This window comes from Clinocottus analis, unplaced genomic scaffold (assembly GCF_023055335.1).
Source record: "Clinocottus analis isolate CAN_PGR_092001 unplaced genomic scaffold, fCliAna1.0.p SCAF_21, whole genome shotgun sequence".
Taxonomy (NCBI): Eukaryota; Metazoa; Chordata; class Actinopteri; order Perciformes; family Cottidae; genus Clinocottus; species Clinocottus analis.
In genome coordinates this window covers 11,031,354-11,056,405 of record NW_027175943.1, presented here as the reverse complement: position 1 = coordinate 11,056,405, position 25,052 = coordinate 11,031,354, and the positions used below count along the sequence as shown (strand labels likewise).

Sequence of the window (25,052 nt, the reverse complement as noted above, 5' to 3'; positions counted from 1 at the left end):
AAAAGGAGTGCTGCTGTGAGGGAACTTTTCCTTTGATATAAAAAGCGAGGCTAACCTGTTCCGTAAAGAAGAGAAAGAAAGAGCCTGTAGTTGTCTTCAGGTGGATATTTACATAAAGAGAACTGTTCAAAAATGCATCTGATCAAGAGGGTGAACTAGACCAAATTATCACAGCTGGCTCAGTGTTCCAACGCTTTTATTTCAACCTGCTCGTGGGTTTGAAAAAAAAAAAAAGTTCAGTGCATTGCAGAAACATACAGAAGTAGCTGTGAGGTTAATAGAGGCGAACTCACTAACAGGCCGATCAGTAACAGCAAACCAGTTAGCAGCCTCTAGAAAATAACTCGTATTAACAGCTGTAGAGCAAGAGAGCAGGATAAGACTAGCCACAATTACACCCAATACATTTGTTTTAATGCGCTTTTTTTCTTCTTTTTTTATGCTTTTGTTTTCTTTACCATCTTAAATGATCTGTTTACCTTCAGGGAAATGCATGGTTTTAAGTACAGACATTTGCTTGTTTTTGTGAAGTTGATAGCCATCATCCACTCCTGCTCGCTCTACGCAATGAAACCAGGTCATAGATTCAGTCTAGTTCACTCGACCCTGCCTCCGTCCCCCTGCGGTGCGCCTACAGACAAGTCGGGGTCCGCTGCGGCGCTACATCACTTCCTCGCTAGCAACACGCTTCCGTCTGCACAGGCACAGTTCTTTTTAATGCTTGCACGTTAAGCTGCGCAGTAGTTTTACATTGAATATCGAGTAGCTCAAGAGATTTTCTACCTAGCAAAGTTCAGTGTAGTAGGGTGGTGATGGTTGATGACTAGGGGGTGGGGGGGAGTTAGACTGGGGCAGGGGGTTGTCTGGAGGAAGTAGGAGAAGGTCAGGGGCTCTAAGATGGTGATGGAGAGGAGGATGATGATGACATGGAGGCTCCTAATTGGGGGTTGATCATTCAGTTTTGCTGCGCTTCACAGCTCCGGGAAGTTTCTCTTGCAACCTGTAAGAGAAAGACAAAACTGGTGTGAAAAAGCTGTATGGGTTGATAAAGGCTACGCCCAGAACACACTCCTTTCGATCACTTGATTCACTTACTTGGCCATTGTGGTGTTGACTTGAGTGCGTATCACATCGATGTACTGATCAATCTGGGTCTGATGAGAGAGAAGGTCAGAATCAGTGTCTCAACTTATTTAAGCAAGATTTTTTTTGGAAATGTTTGCCAGCTAGTGAAACCTAACGGGCTCCGACTATGAGCCTTTCCACAACGAAGAAGGGAAACCAGTGGCATAACATTTCTAATTGGTTTTCATTGGAAGAAAAGTGAAGACTTTCTGGCAGATCATAGATGTGCGTGTCAGCAGTAACGTGGACATTTCGAATGGTCCAGAGAGAGCAGAGCTGTGGCCATGAGCTCTGGGTGATGACTGAAAGAATTCCCAACAGAGGCTAAAAGATGGAAACACTGGATCAAATGAAACGTCGTATGAATATGTTGTTTCAATCGGACCACACTCTGAACCCTCTGAACCACTAAACCCTCTGGACAGACGGTGTGATGGACTCAGACCATCTAAACAGTTCCATCAGAAAACACAAGAGCAAGAGACTGATTATATTCTCCAAAAACACAACGTTTCCATTTGGCATGATGTGCATGGACGCGCCGCCGCCGGCCCCCTTATTTGAGCCGACAGAGGAATGACTTCACATTCTCAGCAGATGGGCAGCAACAAGCCTTCAGTGTCTGGCGAGTGGAGTCATCCAGTTAGCTCACTGCTGACGGGAATGTTCGCGAACAGCGCATGTCATCTGATATGTTCATGGGGACAGAGGCTGCTCTCTCACCTTGTTCTTCTCGTAGACGGGAGGCACGGCGAAGAGGAGGATGTTAGCTGGAGAACACACAAAGAGAGAGAAAATGTCAGGTCTTATTTGTACATTTGTTTCTGCATTTACATATTTCTTCATTTGTATAATTGGTTAATTCAGATTACACGTTTTTTAGATTTTATTTTGGAGTTGGATTGAACATTATTATATTCTTAGTTTTCTCACAGTGACACCAAATAAACTTTTCAGCATTACAGCATTACAGCATTAAAAACCAATACAGACACTAAGGCCACCTTTCTTACATGGACCACATGATGAATGTGAAAGAGGTTTCAGAGGGTTTTGGTTCCCTCAGCGCTTACCCAGGATGAGAATGGTGATTCCATTGAAGACGGCTCCTACGTAGGTGAACAGCCACATGACCACAGCCAGCTGAGGAGTGAACAGAAGAGTAAGTTAGAGAGAAGCATTCTAGAACAGCATGCGCCACTCCAGAGTGTCTTCATCAGAAAAACAATGAATCCATTGAACTGTAACTGCTTTTATGGTAAATTTAGCATATTCTATATGTCCAGTATCAGCAAAGTCATGACGTGCTCACCACTCCCTAGTTATTCATCAAGTATTTTTATTTACTTGTACTTTATTTAACATTAGGTACTTCCTGCGTACGTTTCAAAATGAAAAGCTCATCCCAAAAAGGAAGGGGGTGGAGCGTTCACAGGAGGCTTTTTTAAACCTGAGGAACTTTTTCATATTTTTAAGAGCCCCTATTTATATTGTTCATGGCGCAAGAACTAGAAACGTTCAAAGTTTTTAGAACACCATTATGAGTAATGTTTTTACTCCGTTTTCAGAGGAAGTACTCTCCCAGCACTAGAAGAACCGTGAACTGTGAACATTAGCACCAAGGCTAAGACAGAAACGTTAGCACCAAGGCTAACACAGTAATGTTAGCACTAAGGCTAACACAGTAACTTTAGCCCAAAGGCTAACACAGTAGCACAAAGCATACTCACTGAGCCAAGGACGTCAATTCAAACTGAAAACTGTAATTTTGTGACAGCTAGTTAACGTGCGTTTGTATAATTATGTCATGCAACAGACTTGTTTATTCCTCTATTATTGAAAAAGCTAAGAAAACGACTCAGCGTGTAATTCTTTAGGGAGCTCGGCCCAGTGGGCAGAACTTCTCAGGACTCCCTAAGTATATATGTGGACTCTGTACTATTGCTGCTTGGCTGATAGAGATCAACAGGAATGGATGGTGTGCAGTTTAGTCCTGGGACACAGGATTGATAAATGGTTGAACAGGTTATAAAACAAGACTAAGAGTTTATAGAAGTGAAACAAAGGCAGCTGTCAATCAGCCGACGATCCACCGTACGTGTGATTCCGGCAGCCTGAAGGGTGTGGACCCACTGAGCTGGACTATCAGCTCCCTGTTTCTCCTGTTAGTTTTGTTGCACCTTTCAGGAAGGGACGACTAATATGTTTACCTTTTTTGTTGGTACATAGTTTGGCGATAGCCTGCAGAGCTTTGCGATCATCACCCTGAGCAGTTTGAATCTTTCAGAATGAGCCCAAACACCTGTGAGGGTGTGCCGGACAGGCTTTGACTTTTTTTTATGTCCACCTACATTAGAAACTGGGATCTTTGGATATAAGTCATTATAAAAGGCCACAGCGGAGTCATTTAGAAGGCCGGTGAAGTAAACCAAGACTGATATTCTTTCATGTTTATATTAACAAGAGAAATTTACCTTTCTATGCCAGCAGTGAATAGATTCACGTCACTCTCTCTGTTCTGATTTGTATTTCTCCATTACCTCGTTTCATCATTTCTTGTCCATGTTTTATAACCAAGTACATTTACTTCAATTCTAAACTGAAGCACAATTTTGCAGGACTTAACTTGGGTATTTCAATGTTATGCATCTTAATACTTCATATTCAATTTAATATTGTCCTTTTTGTCCATCGCTGGACTTCTGCACCGTCTTCATTTCATTAAATAACTCTTTGAGGTCCACAATTGAATTTGATTATTTATGTCTTTAGTTTTGATTCTTTAAACCTATTTGGAGGTATAACGTCCAAACAACTCTCATCCACCAATACATCATAACTACTGGGGATTATTTTAACGGTATGGATAAGATGAGGACTATAATTAGACTGATTTCCCCCGGGAGAGGAGTAACTATGGTTACCAGAGAGGGATCTTCGTGAAACACAGTGGGTAAAGGTTCCCATTAGAAGCAGATTAAATGAGCAGAACTCAGAATGACAGTGGGCAGTGACTGAAGGTCGCAGCTGCTCACCTTCAGGGAGTCCACAAGGTCCTCGACCAGGAAGAGGCGGCTCATCTGCTTCAGGGCTCGGTTGATGTGGGTCAGACTGGAGTCCACGTGCTTGCGGAAAGTCTCTGGGGGGATGCTGACATCCTTATCTATCAGAGTTCTGCAGAGAGGGAAGGAGGAGGGGGAGGTGAGCACAAAATGAGGCTAAGTGTGCGGCCCAGAGTGCTGCAAGAAAACAGACAGAACTCGCCTCTGGTGAGCAGCTTTAATGAGGAAACAAACTAGAGGCTTTTGTTTGTTCTTTGCAGGTTAAAAGAGAACAGCGCACATTTCCACTTTGAAATGCACATCTTTTGCTACGCTTACACCGAGCGTCCACACTAGAGTTTAGAAACGCTCCCAAATCCGGGTCAGTTTGAAAACTCCGGGGTCACCTCCTAGTGTGGACAGACCCAATGCATATACTTGGAAACCATTGCGTTCGCTACTTGATTGGGTCTTCGCAGTCACGACCTGTCCTTCCTTGATTGGTCACGCCTCGATCACATGACTCAAAAAGAGCCAGGTTTACCAATGATTTGTTTCAACATGAATGACAGATGACAGACGTTGCTGATCTTCTTGTCCAACTGGCAGCAGTTGTGCAGTTGTATTCTACTACTGCCGACACGCGGCAGAAGCAGCTGTTATTGGAGTGATTAGCGAGCGGCATGGCCAGCGGCGTTATCAGCCCTACAGAGCGGACTTCTGAACTCAGTTTGCAACTTTGAGGAGGGGGATGGACAAAAAGGTAATTGTGTGGATGGAGCCAAAGTTTTGGAGGGTTGTCGATCAAGACCAATGGCTCGACATACCAGTGTGTTTAGAACGCGTCTTCAGAATACGTTATAAGAATAGCTTTTAATAAATAAATATTAAAAGCTATTAAAAGGCCTCCTAGTTTTTAGATCTGCTCTTGTATTGATCCGCTGTTGATACTGTTAACACTCAAAACTTTGCCAATTTGAGCATCAAACTAAAAACTGTATTTAATACTCAGGAAATACTCAACAAGAAAGACAAAGTAAAGTAAAGCAGCATTGAGGTTCTACAGGACATGGCCTTACTTGAAGGGGTGTCCATCGCTGGACTTCTGCACTGCCTGGACGACTGACTTGTAGATGCGGAAGGTGATGGTGACACAGAGCAGAGCCAGCAGGAGGTAGGAGGCCACGCTGATGAAGCTGAAGGCTGCCAGCGACAGCAGCAGCAGCATGGACACCCCGAACACCAGGCCCGACTTCTTGGGGTCCCGCCAGTGGATCAGATCCTTAACTGCAGAGAGGAAGATATAGGGAGTGGGGGGTGTTAGACTGATATTATAACAAAATGAAGTAGCATATAAAACATAATGGCTTGTCTGGAAAAATAACCTGTAATGACCTATTATTTTTTCAAATTTTTTTTTTGGGATACTGAATTTTCAGGATAAAATCTAAATTGTTTGAGGCAGCTTTCTAGATAAAAAAGATTCAAAAATAAAAGCTGGGCCCTATCAACTCAGTGAGGTTTTGAGGCAGTACAAATTATTAAACTGGTTGCTTTTATTGGAAATATTGGTATTGTCCTCGTGGTCCACCGAGCCTGGAGAAAAGCGCCCAATAAAATATGAATATGCAAATATAAATCTTCTTCATGCACCTGCAGCAGAGAACAACGGAGTACACCACATTGCTGTGGACGCCTGCTCCATGTTTTTATGCATGTCCTGCGAGGAGTCGCGCATGCAGAAGGGATGGCCTTTATACAAGGCGGTTATGTAATGCTGCAATGGGCCGGCGCTCTCAGACTGCCACGCCTTCCCTCTGCGTGGGGAAACGGCTGCATTTAAAAAAGCCTTTTGTAAGTGGGGGAGAAAGCATGTGAGCCGAGGCCTCGGGGATGGTTCAGGCTTCAGTGCTCCAGCTGGTTTAATGGGAACACACGTTATGTGGGACTCGCGCGCACGCGCACACACTCTCTCAAAAAGGACAATGATGCCAATTACAGTCAGAAATGTAATAGATTTTTTCCAAAAGACTTGTTGATTGAGGGTGCTTAAAGCTGATACGTTGCCCAGAGAGCCCTCACCAGCTCAATGTGGACTCAAATGTATATACACAGTATGTAAATGTGTCTGAACAGAACATTAGAAAACACCTGCAACAATGCAGTCCAATAAAACAGTCCAAACAAGCTAGAAACCGTTAAACTCTGTATATAGAGCTCAGACACACACTCAGATGTATGCAAATGTCTGCTGCTGACCAAGTGCAGTGTTAATAGAGCTGACCTTTGATGGAACAGAGAGCCGGAAAAAAATGGAAAGTTATCATGACTTATAACCGCTCTACAAGAGAGACACGGTTTGCAGAGTCGATGAAACAAATATTTGTCCACAATAAACTGTGAGCTCAATGCCTAGTTGGTGACAGAGCCAGCTATTATTTACTATGTATGGCCAGAAACCAAACGCTCAATTATTATTGATAATATGGGCAATTATCTGACTCAGACATCCTTCTAAAATTGTTCAACGTTTTGAAAACACTATAAATGCTAAATATGTGGCTGAAAAGAGAAAAAAAACATTTATATCTTCCAAACTCTGGCGAGACTATTGGATGGACCACCATAACTCTCAAATTAGTCAATTTTAGTACGTGGATAGATGTTGAACTCATGCTGTATGAAAATGTCTCCAAGGCATATTTTTCTGCATTATCTTAAACACCACATGGCTCGACTGACTCCTTTACAAAATAAGCTCAGCATGCCAAGAACTGAACCTGTGTGAAAGAATGTGAGAGAAAAGCAGCAGCCCGGCTGTGGGGCTCACACTGAAACAGAAAGAGCTCTATTGTTCCTCGTTCCATCAGTGGAGACTACAATGAGACTGCACGAAAACTTCATAACTCCAGTAAACAACATAATTTCTACTGGTGGAAACATTCGTGGACATGTGGATTCATAAAATCCTCATCAAAACAGGTATGAAAACCTTACACTTGAATGATGGAAACAAAGTTTACTTTCCTGGAGATGTAATGTTTCATCTGACAGCAACAATAAGGGGGGGAGGGGGGGGGGTGTTTCCTCACTGCACTGCAGGGGTGTTTGTGTGCGCTGCCAGCACCAAAAGGGAGGCAGCGAGAAACATGTTATTAAGCTAATGTTAGCTTGCTACCTTCAATGTGCCTACATCTTTCACTACATTCTGTCGATAAAAATGTTTGTATTGATTTTTTTAAGTCCCTCAATGAAAACAGTATGAACATTTTATTTAATAAAAAAAAGACAAGAACCGTGTACTATTATTTGAATGATTTCGGCAGCCTGTGGGGGACTCTCCCTTGTTCATTATCTCTCTCTCGCTGCGTCTCTTGCCCTGACTCTAATCTGCTGAGGTCTTTGTGGCTGCTGAGGCGCAGTGGCCTGCTTTCACTGTGCTGCTCTTAAAGACAGACATACACACACACCCTACACAACATCATATGTTCTGCTTTAGTAGAGTTTCAGATGTTTTAGGTCTCCTTTATGATTTCAAGCCATACACAATGTAAATACAAATGTTAAACTATGTGGGAGCAGGGGATTGTTGTCACTACTGATGTGGTGAATAAATCCATAGGCACGCCATCAGAGTCCAAGCCATCTGCTATTTTTTCTCAAAGTGGCCGGATTAGAAAACAGACAACTGCCACAATAATATTGTACATAATCATGCCTTATCCGATCAGAGGACATTCTGGACAGATGTTCTTCGGAATTGGTAGTGGTCTTACAGCAGACAATCCTTTATCATATTGACCACATTCTGTCAGTTACTGTCCAGTGAAATAAAGATGATGAAAACAGGGCCTAACAACTCACTCTTTTACCTCTGGTCTTTAAAAATGTATTGACCGAAATGACCCGGTACCAAGTAGTAATCAAAACCGTTCCAGTCAAACGATACCTGAAATCAATCATTCTGTGTCGAGATTGAGGGACAAAAAATAATATCTGTAAGGTTTTGCCCACAACCAACATCATCACAAACGTTCTTAAATGGAATGTGTGATTGGCCCAAAACCCCAAGAGACGGGTTATAACAGTGCGAAGAGGTCCAACGACCGCAACAATGCTGACAGCTAACCGTGGAACTCGAGGACGTTTCATGTCCACGAGAACCTGATCAGCGGTAACAGCTGTTCGGTGTTGGGCAGGTAGTGTACAGGGCACAGCAAAGTTATTAGGGTGGAAAACCAAAATAGTGACGGGTAGTCATGATATATTATCAGAAGTGTATTTAATTACTGTTCCAATAAATGGCAATAAAATTATTTTAAGTAACAACCCATTACGCCTGTTCAAGCCTTGCTCTACTTTTGATGTGACCCCAATACATATCCTGACTGAAGTTATTCATTCAAACTAAAACAAGATGGTCTGAACAAATTACAGGTCCATGTCAGATAGCTTAGTGGAGAGTCAAATACCAAAAACTGATACAGGTTCAGTTTGAGTCAAGTATTGACATGTACCTTTTCTCCATTTTACAAATCTCCACACAGAGGATAAACACAAATCTTAGCACCAAAGGAATGTTGGATTGGAACTAATCTTTTACAGCCTGACAAGTCTGGTATTAGAACTAGCCCACAAAGAGAAATTTAGAGGATCATGTTTGCCAACACTGTGGATTTCACTGACAGATGGCTGGGATAGAATTGGGACCAAAAACTTGAAAGGCAATGGAGAAATTTTCTAGCATATCCCACATGAGAACAGGCACACCAACTGAAAAAAAACTCACACCGCCTAATAACCAGAGTTATGGAGCAGCACTGCAGAGGAGCACTAAAATAGCTCAAGCTCATGGCTGGAGGGGGAGGATTCAACAACACAGGCTCCTCTACAGAACACGACACAAAAACTGAAGTTCCTCATCAACACTAAATCATTAATATCTCAATTAGGAAACATTTATATTATGTACCCTGCTAACAAGCTTGTTGAAGCACAGAGCAATGAACATGACAGCATGTACATGCTACAGCGAGTAGCGCTCAAAGAATTTGTTACAATTATGTGCCATTTAGTGCTCTCTCGTTTATTACTGGAGAACTTATGGCAAATGACAGAATACATTCATCAACACCGGAAAAAAGAAGCGTGTGGAGTGGATTAAGTGCAGTGGACCTAAAGAAGATCACTGCCCATGGCTGACGAACAAGCAAGACCTGCCGGGCCAAACACTACTGCCAGCGGAGCTGACGGCCCCAGGAAGAAGAGCCAAGATGGAAGCTAAGCTAACCCAGCATGGACTTATGGCTACACCACTAACCAGCCTACTCCTGACTGAATCCTTGAAAATGAAGCTAAACTTGTATGCCTCTTCGGCACACTTTCCATTAGTTTTCAGGTTGTTCTAACACCAGCACTGACAACTTAGGATAAAATATTCAACACATGTAGACGTACCAGTGAATGAGTCAGGCTTACTGTCTGCATACCAGCCTCTGTGCATGGGTGTGTGGAATGGAGATCGGGTTTGCAGAGAAGGGGAGGGTACTGCAGAACTGGCTAATGTAACTCCTGAAAACTGATACCCACCAGTACTTTGCCCTTGCTATGGTCAAATTCTAATAGAGAGTAATAAGTATCAGTGTAGGCTGTGATGCTTGGAAGCAAGTTGGTTTATGTCAGCTCCCAAATATAAAACAATTTTCAGTGGGAAAAGTACAGCTTGACATGGATGAAGAGGAAAATTGAACATACAAGGGCTGAAAGACCGGACAGCAAGTCTATTTTCCAAGACGGCATCTTGCCTAAACCTGAGAGAAAATAATGAGATTTAAAAGTAATTTTGTATCATTTTGTACCATGCCTCGTCATGGTCTTCACCAAGTGGGCTGTGGAAACTTGCATCGAGACAGAAACCTGACACTGGGGATTGACTGTACCCAGTGACTTTCAAGGTTCTTGCAAGGAAACACTTGGGCGCCATATCTAAACCTCCAGCCCCAGTCTGTCAATGGACCACTGCCGAGCTGTAAAGGGCAGGAGAGGGTCAAAAGCTCAAATGTAGTGAGAATCACTGGACGATATGCAGCTATGGTGTGCATATAGCCCACTACACTGTGGTTCGGATACTAAAATCTTTGTGACAACCGCAGTCTCTAAAGCTTTAGTATACTGTCAAATAGCCCAATGACTTTCAAGACAAAGAATTTTCTGTAACTAGCTAGTTGCCATCATCATAACTTTGAAATGCCATTGTACATTGCATGTAAACCCAAAAGCGGTTTCCCTGGACATTATGGCATTATGTAATTATTTGCAGTATTGGGTTGTAAGATGGGCTCATGATTGACTGAATCTACCAAATATCAGAATTCTTAAACACAGTTAACAACGTTTAGCTTTAAGTGGTGTGGATTAAACATGGAGCATGCTTAACAGTTGTTTTTTAGTAGTCCGGTGTATGCAGTCCGGCCAATAGAGGGCCATGGAGCCTGGCCCCACTTTGAGCCACAAAAAATAATAATAATAATAAAAATTTAAAAATCATACAAATTGTCAAGATTTGTGTTATTTAATATATGGAATATATCCACTAACGTTTGTAAAATAGGATATCTGCTTTTCCTGCGTGTCTTTTCTGCCTGTCTGACGAGAACGCGCACCTCTGGGCCAAATCGTTTTGGCCCAAAAGATGCGGGTCTAAGAAGCAGTTCAGCCAATGGCTGATTAAAGATATGAATGACATACAACTTATCTAATCGGCGCCCAAAAATAGATTTAGCTTGGGAGCACAATCATTTTGCATGTTCTTGTCTCACGTTCTCATCTTTTGTTCCCACGTGTTTTAAGATGAGATGCTTTTTTTTAAAAGTGGCTCGCGGAGTTAAAAAAGGAAGTGTGCCGTTTGTCCTTTTTGTATACAAATTAGAAACAGTAATGGTATTAGCACTCTTTCGAAGAGGCACAAGGTTAGTTAAAATTGTATTAACTGTATGTTTTAAGGAAATTAGCGTGAGTGTTAGCGCTCTGTGTGTGTTATTAATGCGCACACACACACACACACACACACTTGTATTTTATGTCAAAGTGTTGGAATAAATAATATTCAACTAGTAGTGAAGCGTGTTTGATACCTTCTTTTGCATTGAATCATAAGTTTTTTGACACTGGCCCAAACTGAGCAACCACAGTTTGTTTTGAAATATTGCCAGGAGATGTCAAAAAGAAGCCCTTTTTTATTCTGGGTGTTTTTCTACTTGCCATAAAGCCTGTTCTTACATGTATACAACATGTAAAAACAAAGCTGAAAAAGGAGCAAAAGAGAAAATAGGTCTTATTGAGGGGACTGCATGAGGTCAGCAGGCCTACTGCCCATAAGAAAGAAGTGTTACCTGATAAGTGGGTTAGTATTGCTGTCAAGACATGCTCAGCAAGATGATAGGCTTCAGCCACCCATTCGTCGATGGCTTCTACCTCTTTGGAATACGTGCTGTCAAACACACGGTTGCTTTGGGAACATGAAGGATTAAGCACTGCGGCAAGAGAGGACTGCTGTGTCGATGTTGCACTGGGTTTAGCGTCGGTCTGGTCAGGAACCCTTGAATGGAGAGGATCCACCTCTTCTTCTTCTTCTTCTTCTTCTTCTTCTTGACTACTGCCCAGCTCTTTGAGCGCGTTTATAGTAAGCCGTTCTTGTTCAAGATCCATCACCATGGTAGGAGTGGACTGGGAAGGAGCCATACCGGTTTTGCACAACTTGTTATTGGAAGAGACAGCTTGGTGTGTGTCGTCAGGTTCTTCACCGTGCCTTGATTTCAGGCACTCTCGCATGAACTCCACAAAGCTATCTGTAGGCTCAGACATTATGCTGTATGGGGTGATGCTTTCTCTGTTGCTTGTTGAGTCAGGTGCATGGTGACCTGCTTTAGTATCCTGCTGGATCTTTGGGGTTGTTTTCTGTGCTGGGATGGAGCTGCCATTTCCCATGTTAGCTGCAATAACCTCAGTAGTCAATTTCTGAATAAAATCTTGCTCATTGATACCACTTTGGGTCTCACTTTGGAAAGAAGAATATGGATCTTGGGGATATCCTTCCAGAGATGGCTGACCAACTAGTTTTGGAAAAGCTTCGTCATCATTCCCTGAAGTGAGATCAACCAGATTTTGACTGTGTGCATTCAGTGGTTCAATGAGGATTTCAGAAGGATCAGAAAGAAACCGCTGCTTAGCATTGTTTAACCCTTTGTCATCAATGTCATCCACGGGACAGGATGCATCATAATCATAATCAAATGATTGTCTGTCATATATATCATCTTGCATGAAACTAGTGTTAGACCGAGAAGCCGTCTCCATGTAAGCATCTTCTGTAGCCGTGTTGCTCTTTTCATCCACCTTGCAAGGTTTGACCAGGATCTCTTGTGCTTCATTTGACCACTCGTCATCGTCTGGAAAGTCCACTTCTTCATTTGTGACTTTGAAAGTGGAAGGTTCATCCTTTACTTTACTGGAGGTGGTCTGTGATTTTTCAGATTGGGTTTGATTGTATTGGGCCTCAGGTTTTGATACAGCTTCCTGAATTACTGTTTCAGGAAGAGATTTGAGTATGTTGTGTTTAGGAGAGTATTCAGCATCGGAGTCCACAGGTGAAGATGGAGGAGAGTAGCCTTCCATGAATTCTGTTTCTAAGGGGCGTGTTTTTGGTGGTTCATTTTTTCCATCATCTGGCTCTGGGGTTTTTGGAGCTTCTATAGCAAGTTCTTTTACAGCCTCATAATCCTCAAGCTCTATTTCCATCTCTTCGTCACTGTAATTTGGCTCATCTGTCTCAATAACATTTATTGTGGGAACCTGCATTAGCTTCCTCTCAGACTTTGATGGATGAGGCTCATTTTCCTCAGTAGCAAGATTGGGATTTGTAGAAGCAGGAATAGGATCATTTGAAACTGCTGAATCAGAAAATGCAAGAACAGATGCAGGAACAGTGACACCATCTTCAATGACAGTGTCGTCCGACTCTCCTGAGCTGTCAGCTTCGCTTTGCTCTATAGGCTCCAGATCTCCGGTCCACATGTTCTTCTTGTCATCTGAAACATTGTGTTTAACGACCGAACCAACTGGTGGGCAGACAGGAGGAGATGGGGAATCAACGCCTGCAGGAGGTGCAGGCGAAGCTGGAAGCACTGAATCAAGATTTGATGTAGCCTGGGTCCCCGATTTCTCTTGCTGATCCCACATGTAAGCAGTTGGCAAAAAGCTGAGGTCAAATTCAGACTCTTCTTCAACACTTGACTGCTTCTGTGCATCACTTAACTCATCCTTCAGTTTTGGAGCTTCAGCAGGAGAATCCATGAAAGCAGCAGGCACACCAGCAAAGGCAGCATGAGCATCAGGAATAACTATGTCAGTCCCTTTCTCCTCTTTTGATGCAATATTATCAGAAGTCAGGGTGCCTTTAATTAAATCTACAGCATCAAAGTCTGGCACAGGAGGTAAATGAGCTTTCATCCAATCTTCGGTTTCTTCAAATTCAGTCACTTGTCTTAAATCTCCAAGTACTTCAAAGGGGGATTCTGGTGACTCCTGATCAGCTGAACCTTCTCTTTTTTGTACAGTTGGTGTCACTTTCTCAGGAGATTTTGGGATCTCAGCGAGAGATTTGGGGGTGTCAGTTGAAAATTTGGGGGCATCGGTGAGAAATTTGGGGGTATCGGTGAGAGACTTGGTGGCATCGGTGAGAGATTGGACGGAGTCAATGGGAGATTTGACAGAGTCAATGGGAGATTTGACAGAGTCAATGGGAGATTTGACAGAGTCAATGGGAGATTTGACAGAGTCAATGGGAGATTTGACAGAGTCAATGGGAGATTTGACAGAGTCAATGGGAGATTTGGGGAAGTCATTGAGAGATTTGGAGAAGTCAATGGAGGATTTGGCGGTGTCAATGGGAGATTTGGGGGAGTCAATGGGAGATTTGGGGGAGTCAATGGGAGATTTGGGGGAGTCAACGGGAGATTTTTCATGGTGGCGGTCTCTGAAGTGGGAGAAACCGCCATCACTTCTAAAATCAGGTTCCTTTTTTTTGGCTGCAAGAGCTTCCAGTGCCTTTATTCGCTCCGATACAGGAGACGTCTTTATCGGCGAATCCGGTTGTCCATCCGGCGTCCCTGCTTCATTTCCGTAATTACCGGGGGTGAATGAGCCAGGCTGAGAAGGAAAGCGCAGGGATGTCGCAATGCCTTCACAGGGCTTTCCCGAGCCCAGGACCACTCTTTTGTCTGCATCAGCATGTATGAAGAACGACAGCGAAGAGGAAAAAGGAGGGGAGGTCATATAAATCACAGTAGTACCCTAATACTAAACTCCCATGCACTTCTAATATTATCCGGCGAGGCCTTAATATTGCAGCCCAAGCGTTCATGCATTGCACCATGAAAGTATGAGATTCATATAATGGATCTTCCCCTGTTGCATGCTGCTCTTAAATACTCCACAAGGTTGCTATCAGGCAGCACTCTGTATGGCAACTTAAATTGTCTGAATAATCAGATGAAGCAGCAAAATAAATGAAATCTCACTGATCCCGCCACGTGCAACTATGGTGAGTATAGCAGATGTATATACAGTTGCAGGCCTAAAGCAGTTTGTTTTTGTTAGGGTTTATCTTATTGCTTGTTTGTGAACAGGATACAACATTTATCCATTAATCAATTTGTCAGTCACTATTAGAATTAAAAAGATTTGTTTTTGTAAAATGCTCTCAGCTAAAATAAATATGGTGATAAAGTGTGATTGTTGAGTCAAGACAACCTGAACATAATTAGTATCAACTGGTCTCTTAGTTCCATTTAATCTGAGCTGTTACCCTCATATTTTTGAGTTGTTTGTAAAATTGTATTTTTTCAATTTTCTAGAAAAACTACCTGTTAGTGTAAAAAGCCAATATCAATTTTACAGAAAGCCTACTATGCCAAAAAAAACGTAAATGGTGGTAACTGCTGACACTTAACTGACAGCTACTTCATGAGAGCTGCTAATCGTCATTTTCTAAGACACCTTGAACACCATTACGAAACTGAACTAACAAATAGGGATAAGATAGAAAAGGCATCTCAAAAAAACAATCCAAAGGTCAGAAAGATAAAAAACTGCCTGTACTTAAACCCCCCTTTTTTCTTTTTTTAAAAACTGTAGCATATATTATATTCAGGAATCTCACAATACCAGAAATGTAGGAGTCAAAAAGAGTAAAAGTAAATTAATCTTGATATCCAATTGGATTCTACGGTAAAACAACTAAAACAAAACAAACACTTGGATAGTGTTAAGATATTTGCTTAGGTCTTTGGCCATTTTGTCTGGAGTTCTGCTACCAACCTAAAAGGTTTCCAACAAAGTACCCCCTTTTTGCATAAAGCTTTGGGCTAAGATGACTTTGACCGTCTTCATTTTCAAATTCATTCTTTCAGACATTTATTTTTCTCTCTCCGACTGTACCAATTTCTATGTGCATGTGGCAATTCAAAGTCCATCAGGCAAAGGAAGGACAGAGCTACGACAATGCATTACGTCAAACTTGTTACAGACTGGTTACTGAGTTGTGCTCATTCATTGTGGTCGGTTACTTGCTACATAATTAGCATTTGTTAATGGCCTTCTGATACAAAAAGGATGAAAAATATGCAAAAAAGTTAAATACTGCTGTCCCAGTGCAGTTAATCAGGTCATTTGAACACCACCATTTCCTCAGCCACACAGCTGAGGAGGCGTTTATGGTCACCATGGTGGCAGGACCCACCTCCCAAGCAGTGTGGCCCCTAGCTATCCTGGAGGCCACAGAGTTCCAAAGATGTTCTGAGCAACTGTTCCAACAATCACATGATGCCTTTTGGAGCCAATGATCTCCCATGTCACCCAACGTTGAGGCATTACGGCAGGGAAATGGCAGCTATATTAGGACATGAACATCAGCTGCTCAGCTCAACCTGACCGCCAACCCCTGACCAACTAGTTTAACTTTTACCCAGCACACAATCTCAAAATATATATATCCAGATCCACTAATATTGTCTAGCTTCTGCAACGTCCATGTTTTTCCTACTTCAATTTTGTAATGTTTGCTGTATTGTCAGCATGATCCCATGACCCTACCCCTCCCCTGTCACTGCATAGACAGACTTTTCCTCTGATGCCCAACTGACTGGTTCACTTTGTCTTGGACAGCCACCTACCCTGCCCCCACAATACAATGCCTTGTTCAAAGTAGGCCACATGGACGGACTTTCCATCTTGCCAACAGTGTTGTAGTCCTTTTGGCTCTGTACTGATAAACAACTTCCCAAACAGCTCGTGCTCTGGGAATAAATCCACTGATTTTACTTTTGGTTCTAGAGGGACTATAAACTAAAATTCATGAGTGGATTTATGACCATGGTTCAGATAAAGCCGTCAACAACTTTGTTTTGTAATATGCCACTGTTCATGTGGCATCTGCCAAAATATGCCTCAGAGACCTTCCATGTCTGATTTATATAATCCGCTGTCTTTAGTAACTGGAGATAAGGGATCATGTATGGGAGCTAACTTATCACTTAAATTAAATAAAGTGGGATGAATAACTAAAGTTCACCAATAAAGGTATTCTCAGTAATTGATTTACTGATAACCTGAAGTGATGCATAAGCAAAGTCAGATATCCTTGCTAAGAAGCGGAAGAGTCCGTAAGACTTCAAGGTCCCGTCATTCCTCACTTACAAGTGACTAGGTTGGAAGCCTGTGACTTAAGTGTGTAATGGTAACATGTGACTAGGAGTACTTTGTATCTCATGGTATCATTTACCCTAATCTATGTCTATCCTTATAAAGAACTATGTCACTGAATCACTACTTTTATTACGTATAATGTTCACACAAGTATAAACCTCAAACACTGATGAGAATCATAGCACAAAAGTGTATTAAAAAAATTAAAAAAATATTATTATTATTATTTTTTTTAAATCGGGAAAATAAAGAAGCAAAACCGATTAAAGAAAACCTATGGCTTAATGCTTAACTAAGCGAGGATGTGAGACATGCACAAAGCCTACAAAGCCAGAAGCAGAGTTGGGTGGAGGGCGAGTGAGCAGCCACAGGCGATGATGACTGGGCCGGACCACTGGCGGGTGGATGATATCTCCAGTGCCACTCATCCTCTGGGGCCCGGCTGCTACTGCGAATGAGGGGAGCTTGGGCTTGGATATGAGGAGAGCTTGGGCTTGGATACTAGGGCAGCAGGAAGTTGGTGCCCCTCTCGAGACATCAACCTGATCCATTTTTAGGTTTCTACTCTTGTGCGCTCAATGTGAACTTGAACTTCTCTGCTTTCTTAAAATAAGGTGGCAATCTTGGGATTATCTTGAACCTACAGTGAGTGCTGCTGACCTAAATAATGCTCGCTATCAGGCGGTAAAAAGAGAATTGGATCAAATTGCTAGCAGCTGCAGAGGGGTGGTTCTTGGTGCGTGTAAAGACTCAGGAGATAGGCGAGTAGCAATGAACGGACCGACACTTGTTTTGATTGGTGCTAGTGACTACTGATGATGTATACTAATTGTATTAAAACGCCACCAAGACAACTGAGGCACGGGATCCAAAGTGTACCACAAATGTCTGTATGAGCATCAGCTGTTCAGACTACAGCTATGCCTGCTGCCCTTACAATAAACTAACAATGTAACCTGTCAATAGGTCAAGATGGCTATTTACAGCATGCGCTGGAAAGGGTTCATCTCAAGTTACAGCAGTGGTTGGGGGAGGTGACGAGAATCACCAATACCATATGTCATTGAGAGCAGCATGAGCTGTGCTGCCTGGCTAAATTACAATCAGTGCAGCAACTGAGGGTTGGAAACAGATGGAATAACATGACAAGGTTTATAGGAGGATGGGCAGATAAAGACCGGTCAAGCTGGGAAAGGAGCTGGGGGTTAGAACCAGAGTTCATCACGTTGCTGGTATCTTTGCAGGTTTGTGTTTTGGTTGGACTCTGGCGAGCAGGAGAGGGGCACTAGAAAGAGGGATGAAGTTGAGCGGTACAACAGCAGGCCGGCGAGAGTACAGAACAGAGGGTGAGAGATGGCGAGCAGCGTAATCGAACCATACACTTGCCTTGAGGAGACTGAATGAGAGATACAGGCGTAGAGGAAAGAAAGGAATCTGAAAAAATAAGGACAGAAGAATGATCATCCTAGAAGAGGAAGAATATAAGTCCTATCCACTGAACCCATTCAAAAGAAGATAAAACAAGAGTTAACTTATCCAGCCTTAACAACTCTTACATGCTATACAAAAAACTACTTCAGATAAAGACCAGAACAAAAACTAACAGAGTAGCCGTATTCATATGCCATTTGTTTACTTCAGTAAACCTACAATAACTTTAACACATGCACTTATGTTTTCTATACAGGAAAGACCACGGCAGTTTAAGTCAAGAGCAGACAAAAGCACTTCTCACTTTGCTTGAGTGTCGCTAACAGAAATGCTTCCCACAAATTAACTACAACCAAAAGACCATTTCGTCTTACTTCCCCCAGGGATTACGTTGCTACGATGGAAACCAAAAGGCAACAATATTTTATGGGCACTAATTAGACAAAATAGGGATGATCATTTTCCTTGTTTTCCTAACAGATAGGCAACCCTCGTTAACCAATCGTTAACTTCTAACTGACAAGAGGAATGCCTTGCTGCAGTTAAAGTGCTAACAAGCTGCCTGTTGCAACGATGACCAATGCACAAACCAGTTAATCCATCCTGCATCACCAGCTGCAGGGTATGAGCCGAACGGGCAGCCGAGTCCCCGGTTCATCCGTCAGGACGAGTTAGTAACCGCGATTTTGCATGTATCTTTGTGGACTCATGCATCTACTTTCCCAGTAGGTCTCCACTGCATCAATTAGTTTTGCTGTGAGGTTGTCGGCTGTGCATCGGCCTGGCATAATTTGTCACAGTACTGCAAGGTCAATGTAACGGTAGCGATCGCCTGTTCGAGCGAGCGACAAGGGGCGTGTGTGATGCGGAGTATGAAGTCGCCGGTATCGTTAAGCACTGAGAACGTAGCTGTGCAGTGTGTGGACGGCTGAGTTGTCGGTGAATAAATGCCACAACGATTTAAGACTCAAGCTAAGTTTAAGTATCTTATTTGCCAGCTGATGATTAAAGTAAAGGGTGGGGTTAGCATTAGCAACAAAGGTCGCCCAGGCTCGACTAAGGTGGGCTAACCTTTAAGGTGGACTAACTATTCCTATTTTAGTGACAAGTCTCTACTCCAAATTTTGCACAGGTTTTAAAAATATATATTTTTGTAATGTTTTAACAATTCTTCAATACACTAACAGCTTAAGTCAACAGTTAACTAACAACATTGTTTTTCGTGGTTTGGTCTCGGCCCTTTAGTTCAGGGAAATCTTACAGCATCAAACTTATACGGTTTTCTTCCATTTTTGGTATCAACGATTTGTGTTTGTCCACTTCCTGTTTCAACACGACAATGTCCCACGAAGCTCCACAAATAAATGGTCTTCCCAGTTTACCGTGAAGAACTTGACTAGTCCGGTTCTGAGGTCGAAGAGGTCATTATGGAGCTTACGCCTCATTTTACGTTTGGTTGGGAATGCCAAGAGAGAAATATCTTGAGTCATAGGTAAGGACTGCAGATGTGTGAGAGTTTCAGGTTTACAAAGGGAGGGGCGGCATGGTAGATACACGCTGTGTATGTTGGGTTGGTGTGCCCTTGTAGTGCAGCATTCCTTCTCTGAGATTCATCTGGCTGTTACCGACTGAGAACACCACACCTTCACTGTTAACGACAATGCCAGCACTGAATAAAAACTTGTGGTTACATATTTGTCAAGTTGGTGGATGTTAAATTAAGAAGGCTGAGAGAAGATACAGGCTACTAGAGACCTGAATGTGAACAATAAAAAGGAATTTACGTCCCTGTTCACATGAAAATTAAAAATGTGCAAAAATATCATAGTTCAACAAAAAACACGGCACAGGGAAATTTAAAGCATGAATTTGAGAATGAAGGACTTTTTTTTTGCAAATCAGCACGTGCATGTAAAAATAACAAAACACCAAAAGTATGTTATTATGGAAAATGCAGGCCAACACACAAATATATGCATGTGATAGCGTTTTGAACAGAGTAGAAGAGAGAGAACACAAAGCTGAATGCATGAGAATGCGTGCTGAATGAGACAAAGCAGATTAGAAATTAGTAAAAATGTCGAACTGTATCGACCCCACCGTCAGATTCAGGGTGTTCGTTTGTAACGTAATGAAGGTTGCAGCTTTAAGTCATGTTGTAGAAACATTTCGGTATACAAGACAAGAGGTAGACACAATGGAATCAAAGTTCTTCTTTAATAAATATGCCAATAATATTCAGTGTGAAGTGAGATTTGCCACCGTGGCCTCCGGCTCCTGATGCTCATCTGCTCGTGGAGGGTGGGTCTACTGCCATGTTGGCTGCTCTCGCTACCCTCAACCGTCTACCCCTGAGGGCTATCTGATTGGCTCTGTGACCTCAATGATGTGGTCCGCTCCAGCAGGGAGTGGAGGAAGAAGGGCTCTGGTAAAGGGAGGGGGGAGGTGGAAGAATCCTCTGTTCCTCACTGAGAGGTAATGGATCAAACTGGGATTTGATGCCTCTAGTAACTGAGAGGTTAGTCTGCTCATATTAAAACATTCCTATGGAGCACAGAGACAGCTCAACAAGCAACTACAGTTATAAAACCGTCTGCAACAACCTGTGACACAATTATGTGTACTTTTCACAAAGAAAACCTCCACTGTTTCCGATTGTGCGGTTACAACTAACGCAGAAATATGCACATCGATTCCGAGGCGAACTTCTCCTGAAAGTCTGATGCAATTTCGTTTGAGAAATAACGTCCTTGTTTTGAAGTGTGTCACTTCCTTTGTGACTAGAGTAACTCAGACAGGAGCTGAAGAGGCGGTCCGGGCCATCTGGTAGCGGTGACGTCCACCGACTGGATGACAAGCCGAGTGTACTTTACAGTGAAAATACTAGGCAGTACCAGGCCTGGGCAATGTGGACCAAATGTTAAAAAAAGCGTTGACAGAATACCTCAATATCAGTTATGTTGCAATATATCACGACACTAGTATTCAGTAGTAGTATTTCCAGAACCGTGCCGTACTCATCATTCTGCTGAAAACTCTTGTGAGAAATAATAATTTTTATTAACCAATTATTTCCAATTATCTCAACCTTTTGGTTTGTTAAGCCGGTGAAGAAAAGACAGACACTTCAGAGTTGTTTCCTGTGGTGCTTAAGGAGACCAGCGTCAGGTCCTGAGTCTCCAATGGGAAAACAAGTGATCACAGACCAATTATTTTGCCAGTCACATACGTTTCATTCAGACACTAAAATGACATTTTTTAGATGAACAAAACAAACGTACTTTGTGTGTGACCTTTCTTAGATATGTCCTCTTTTTCTCTATTTCTGACTTTACTAACTTTAGTCAAACTGTGTCAAGACTTTAAGCTAACAAGACAGGAAGGATGATCTTTGATAAAGTTATCATTACAAGTCAACACTTCCTGTAGTGATTTCACATTAAAAAGCAGAGCCAGGTTGGAATGAAACATATGTTCAAGAAGTGTTGAGTTTTAATGAGTAGCTTAACTCTGATTTTTTTTTTTAAAGCTAAGTTAAAGCACCGTGAAACTAGAGAATGATAAACATATTTCTGTTGTTGCACTAATGGAGTTAGTGTTGCATTAATTAATAACTAACTAAAACAGGGAAGCTTCTTTCTAAAATGTGATAAAAAACACCTATAAATCAGGGAAGTAGGCTGTTTTCAATTAATGCCTGGATCTCTGTGCAGCTGAAATAAATGGCTATAAATGAATAATGCTAATTGAAAATATAAGGAACTTGACTGTTTTTCCCGTCCTTTAACACAGCGGTCCCCAACCTTTTTTACGGACAGGCCTTTAAGGTGTAGGGGATAAATATTATACGACTGGCATAAAATTAAATATAAAGTACATTAAAAAAAATTGAACTTACCATTACGCTGAATTATTGTCATATTATGCAGAGCGGTCACCTGAGAATCACCTGTCGCAATAAACCGGTATTCTAAGTAGGACTCCTGATATTGTCTTTTAAATGCAGCTTTCTTTTTCTTGGAAGTTGTAGGCTCTTCTTCCGTCTCCTCATTGGGCCTTCCCTCTTTCCAAAGAAGCTCTCCAAAGACGTTTCTTTTTACATGCTTGTGAACTTCATTTTTGGGGTAACGTATCGCATGACCGAAATAAGCGGCTTGACATGAGTCAAAAGACAGACGGATGTATCCGTTCATTTATCTTTCTGTGTGGCCCGGTACCAGTCCATGGCCCGGTGGTTATGGACCACTGCTTTAACAGATGCATTACCGCAATGACATCATACATACTGAGTGTCAGTTCAAAGCAACACAGTGAATCTTATCAAACCTTTCTGCCTAATGTCAAATGAAAAGGAGTCCACTCACTAAAATACATGCATTTCTAATATGACAAACGTTACTTCCGAAGTATTTTTGAGTGGGACGCTCCAAACACTGTTTCCACATGACAAGGATGCAGAGTAGGGCCTAAAGCCCATATTTTGCGGTGACTCAGCAATGCTGTAATGACTCAAATTTGCGGAGGGCAATGTCTGTCATCTGTCATAAATGTTTAAAAACTACAACAACCGTGGTAATTTTAAGTTTTTTACAGCCATGTTTCATGGAGTCTACCTGAGAAATTGGCAGACAAAAACTAGTCGTTGTGTAGTTTATGCTACAGCTGTGTGCCCCACTTAACTTAACCCAGTGGGATTGAAGTTCAGGGAATAAACTCCGGGCTACAAAAAAACCTATCCTGCATCTGATATCATCAAGCGCCGAAATGTCCAAACTTGCTCGTGGCTGCTAATTTTGTGGCACTAATTATAATCTGCTCAACGTCGTCAGAAGTTTCTTAATCATACATCACACGATTCAAAGGATAAACATAATGCTCCTGAAAGCTTTCTGATGGGAATTTGTACACTTCCACTCCACTTTTAGTTAATTTGTGCTTTCCTCTCCTTAGTGATCTCAACTCAGTGAAGCACCACATGCCACACCCAGTTGACACCCATGACTCTGCATGCTGCTGGAATTCTTCAAGCCTAAGATCCCTTAGATTGACAGAACATTGCCTTTGAAGGATTTTCAAATGGCACACATGAGGTGGCTGACTGAGCCATGGAGTTCAAATCAGAAAGCTTAAAATGCTGCCACACACACAGAGAGAGAGAGAGAGAGAGAGAGAGAGAGAGAGAGAGAGAGAGAGAGAGAGAGAGAGAGAGAGAGAGAGAGAGAGAGAGAGAGAGAGAGAGAGAGACTGCCACTCCCTCAAACACAATAAGCTGTCAATTGGCCTCTTTGTTTTTAATTAGGCTCGTCTGGGCTGTGAAACCTGAAAATCTCAAAATGACTCAAAGTGGAGGTGGTGACAGGTGTCTCACAGAAAGAATTGATGGTAGAGAAGCTGTGGCTGCTGGATGTTTGTTCACGACCAGCACACAAAAGGGCAGTGCGCCTTTAAGAGGTGCTCCCTTCACTGGCAGTTGCCCAGTAACAATGCATCTGCAGTATAGAGCGTCGCAACATTTAGCAGCGATAACGCTTTGTCACCCCGAACCTTATTGTAAAAACTGTCATATAATGTGCATTTTAGTTGTCAACAAATATACGCGCCACGTACAACATGACTCAGGGCAGTATTAAAAGTCATTATGATTTATGTTTAAATTCGGCTCAGACCAAATGCGCTTATAAGCAAGTATTTACATTTCTTTGTTTTACCCCCGCCCCCGAAAAACAAAAACAAAAAAACATTAGCCCCGCTACTCACGCAGTCTCCCCGTGGATGGATTAGTCTCCTTTGGATAAATTGACGCTGCTGTAATGTGCAACCATTATTCTGTGTTGCGTTGCTTGGCTGGCCAAATACACATTATATATAAAGCATGATATATCTACAACGAGTGTACGTCGAGTGTAACATTCGACTGTGCCCCCGCTTAGAACGGGAAAATGACGCTTAGCGATACATTATGGCCGTAAAATGACAGCGGCATGGCACGTAACCGGAGGCCGGCCAAAGCCACACAGGCATGGTTAGTAGCAGTGTATCCGGGTAAGTTCACTACCACAGGTGTTTCCATTTATAGCTTAAACAAGCTTAATCAACCACACATAGGCCGACAACAGACACAATACAAGAGAAGCATTTCTAGAACAACTCAAAGTTAAATTATTGCCTTATCGGATGGACGTAACTTTAACCTATGACATCCCTAATACCTGCAATTAAAAACGAAACACATATAATAGTAATCAATGGGAAAACACTGGTTAAAATTAACATTTGACTAGTGATAGCTAACTTTGCGTCCTGCTATTACTTACCGGATAGCTTTGATTCTTTAGCAGCAGAATTCTGTCCATCGGCAAGCCCCTGCGACGATGATATCTGGGCGGATTGAGTCATTGGATCCATTTTACTGTAGTTTCAAAGCAACTGCACACAGGCGATAAAATGTCTGGCGTCTCTATTTTAATGGTCGGTTTACTGTCCTTGTCGTTTGAGTTAACCCAAATTTACCCCAAGAGTGGGACTCGGATCCGCACCTTAACACAACGTCCGAGCACTGACAGATCAGCAGAGATGGAGGGAAACAAGGCGGGCTGTGGAGGAGGGGAAAACCAAACATGTCGGATTGGGAGACGTTCACTGCCTCCGTCTTGGCTCCGACATCTCAAGACCAACGTTAATGAACACAACCTA

The 25,052-nt window shown here is 42.3% G+C and overlaps 1 protein-coding gene across 3 annotated transcripts; it reads right to left on the bottom strand.

The window, feature by feature from the left end:
- Positions 1 to 179: 179 nt before the first annotated feature.
- rtn3 (reticulon 3) lies at positions 180 to 24,969 on the bottom strand. 3 transcript variants are annotated; one of them, XM_068587919.1, is made up of 9 exons: positions 24,674 to 24,969; positions 18,315 to 18,362; positions 11,558 to 14,443; positions 5,246 to 5,453; positions 4,161 to 4,299; positions 2,199 to 2,268; positions 1,849 to 1,895; positions 1,096 to 1,154; positions 180 to 1,000 (listed from the first exon to the last, which is right to left on the bottom strand). In XM_068587919.1, the coding sequence occupies exons 1-9, from the start codon at positions 24,762 to 24,764 to the stop codon at positions 952 to 954; spliced, it is 3,597 nt and encodes a 1,198-aa protein (XP_068444020.1). In that variant the 5' UTR covers positions 24,765 to 24,969; the 3' UTR covers positions 180 to 951. The 3 variants fall into 3 exon arrangements, with proteins under 3 accessions (XP_068444020.1, XP_068444021.1, XP_068444022.1); XM_068587920.1 differs by lacking the exon at positions 11,558 to 14,443 and having other exon boundaries at positions 24,674 to 24,949; XM_068587921.1 differs by lacking the exons at positions 11,558 to 14,443; positions 18,315 to 18,362 and having other exon boundaries at positions 24,674 to 24,948.
- Positions 24,970 to 25,052: the final 83 nt, after the last annotated feature.

Bases quoted from the DNA above. Each gene is read 5' to 3' on its own strand.
- rtn3 (XM_068587919.1), bottom strand. From the start codon at position 24,764: ATGGATCCAATGACTCAATCCGCCCAGATATCATCGTCGCAGGGGCTT. The intron at 14,444-18,314 runs GCAAGTGTATGG...ATGCTGATGCAG, and splicing joins TCTCATTCAGTCTCCTCAAG to ACAAAAGAGTGGTCCTGGGC. The intron at 1,001-1,095 runs GTAAGTGAATCA...TTTCTCTTACAG, and splicing joins GTCAACACCACAATGGCCAA to GTTGCAAGAGAAACTTCCCG.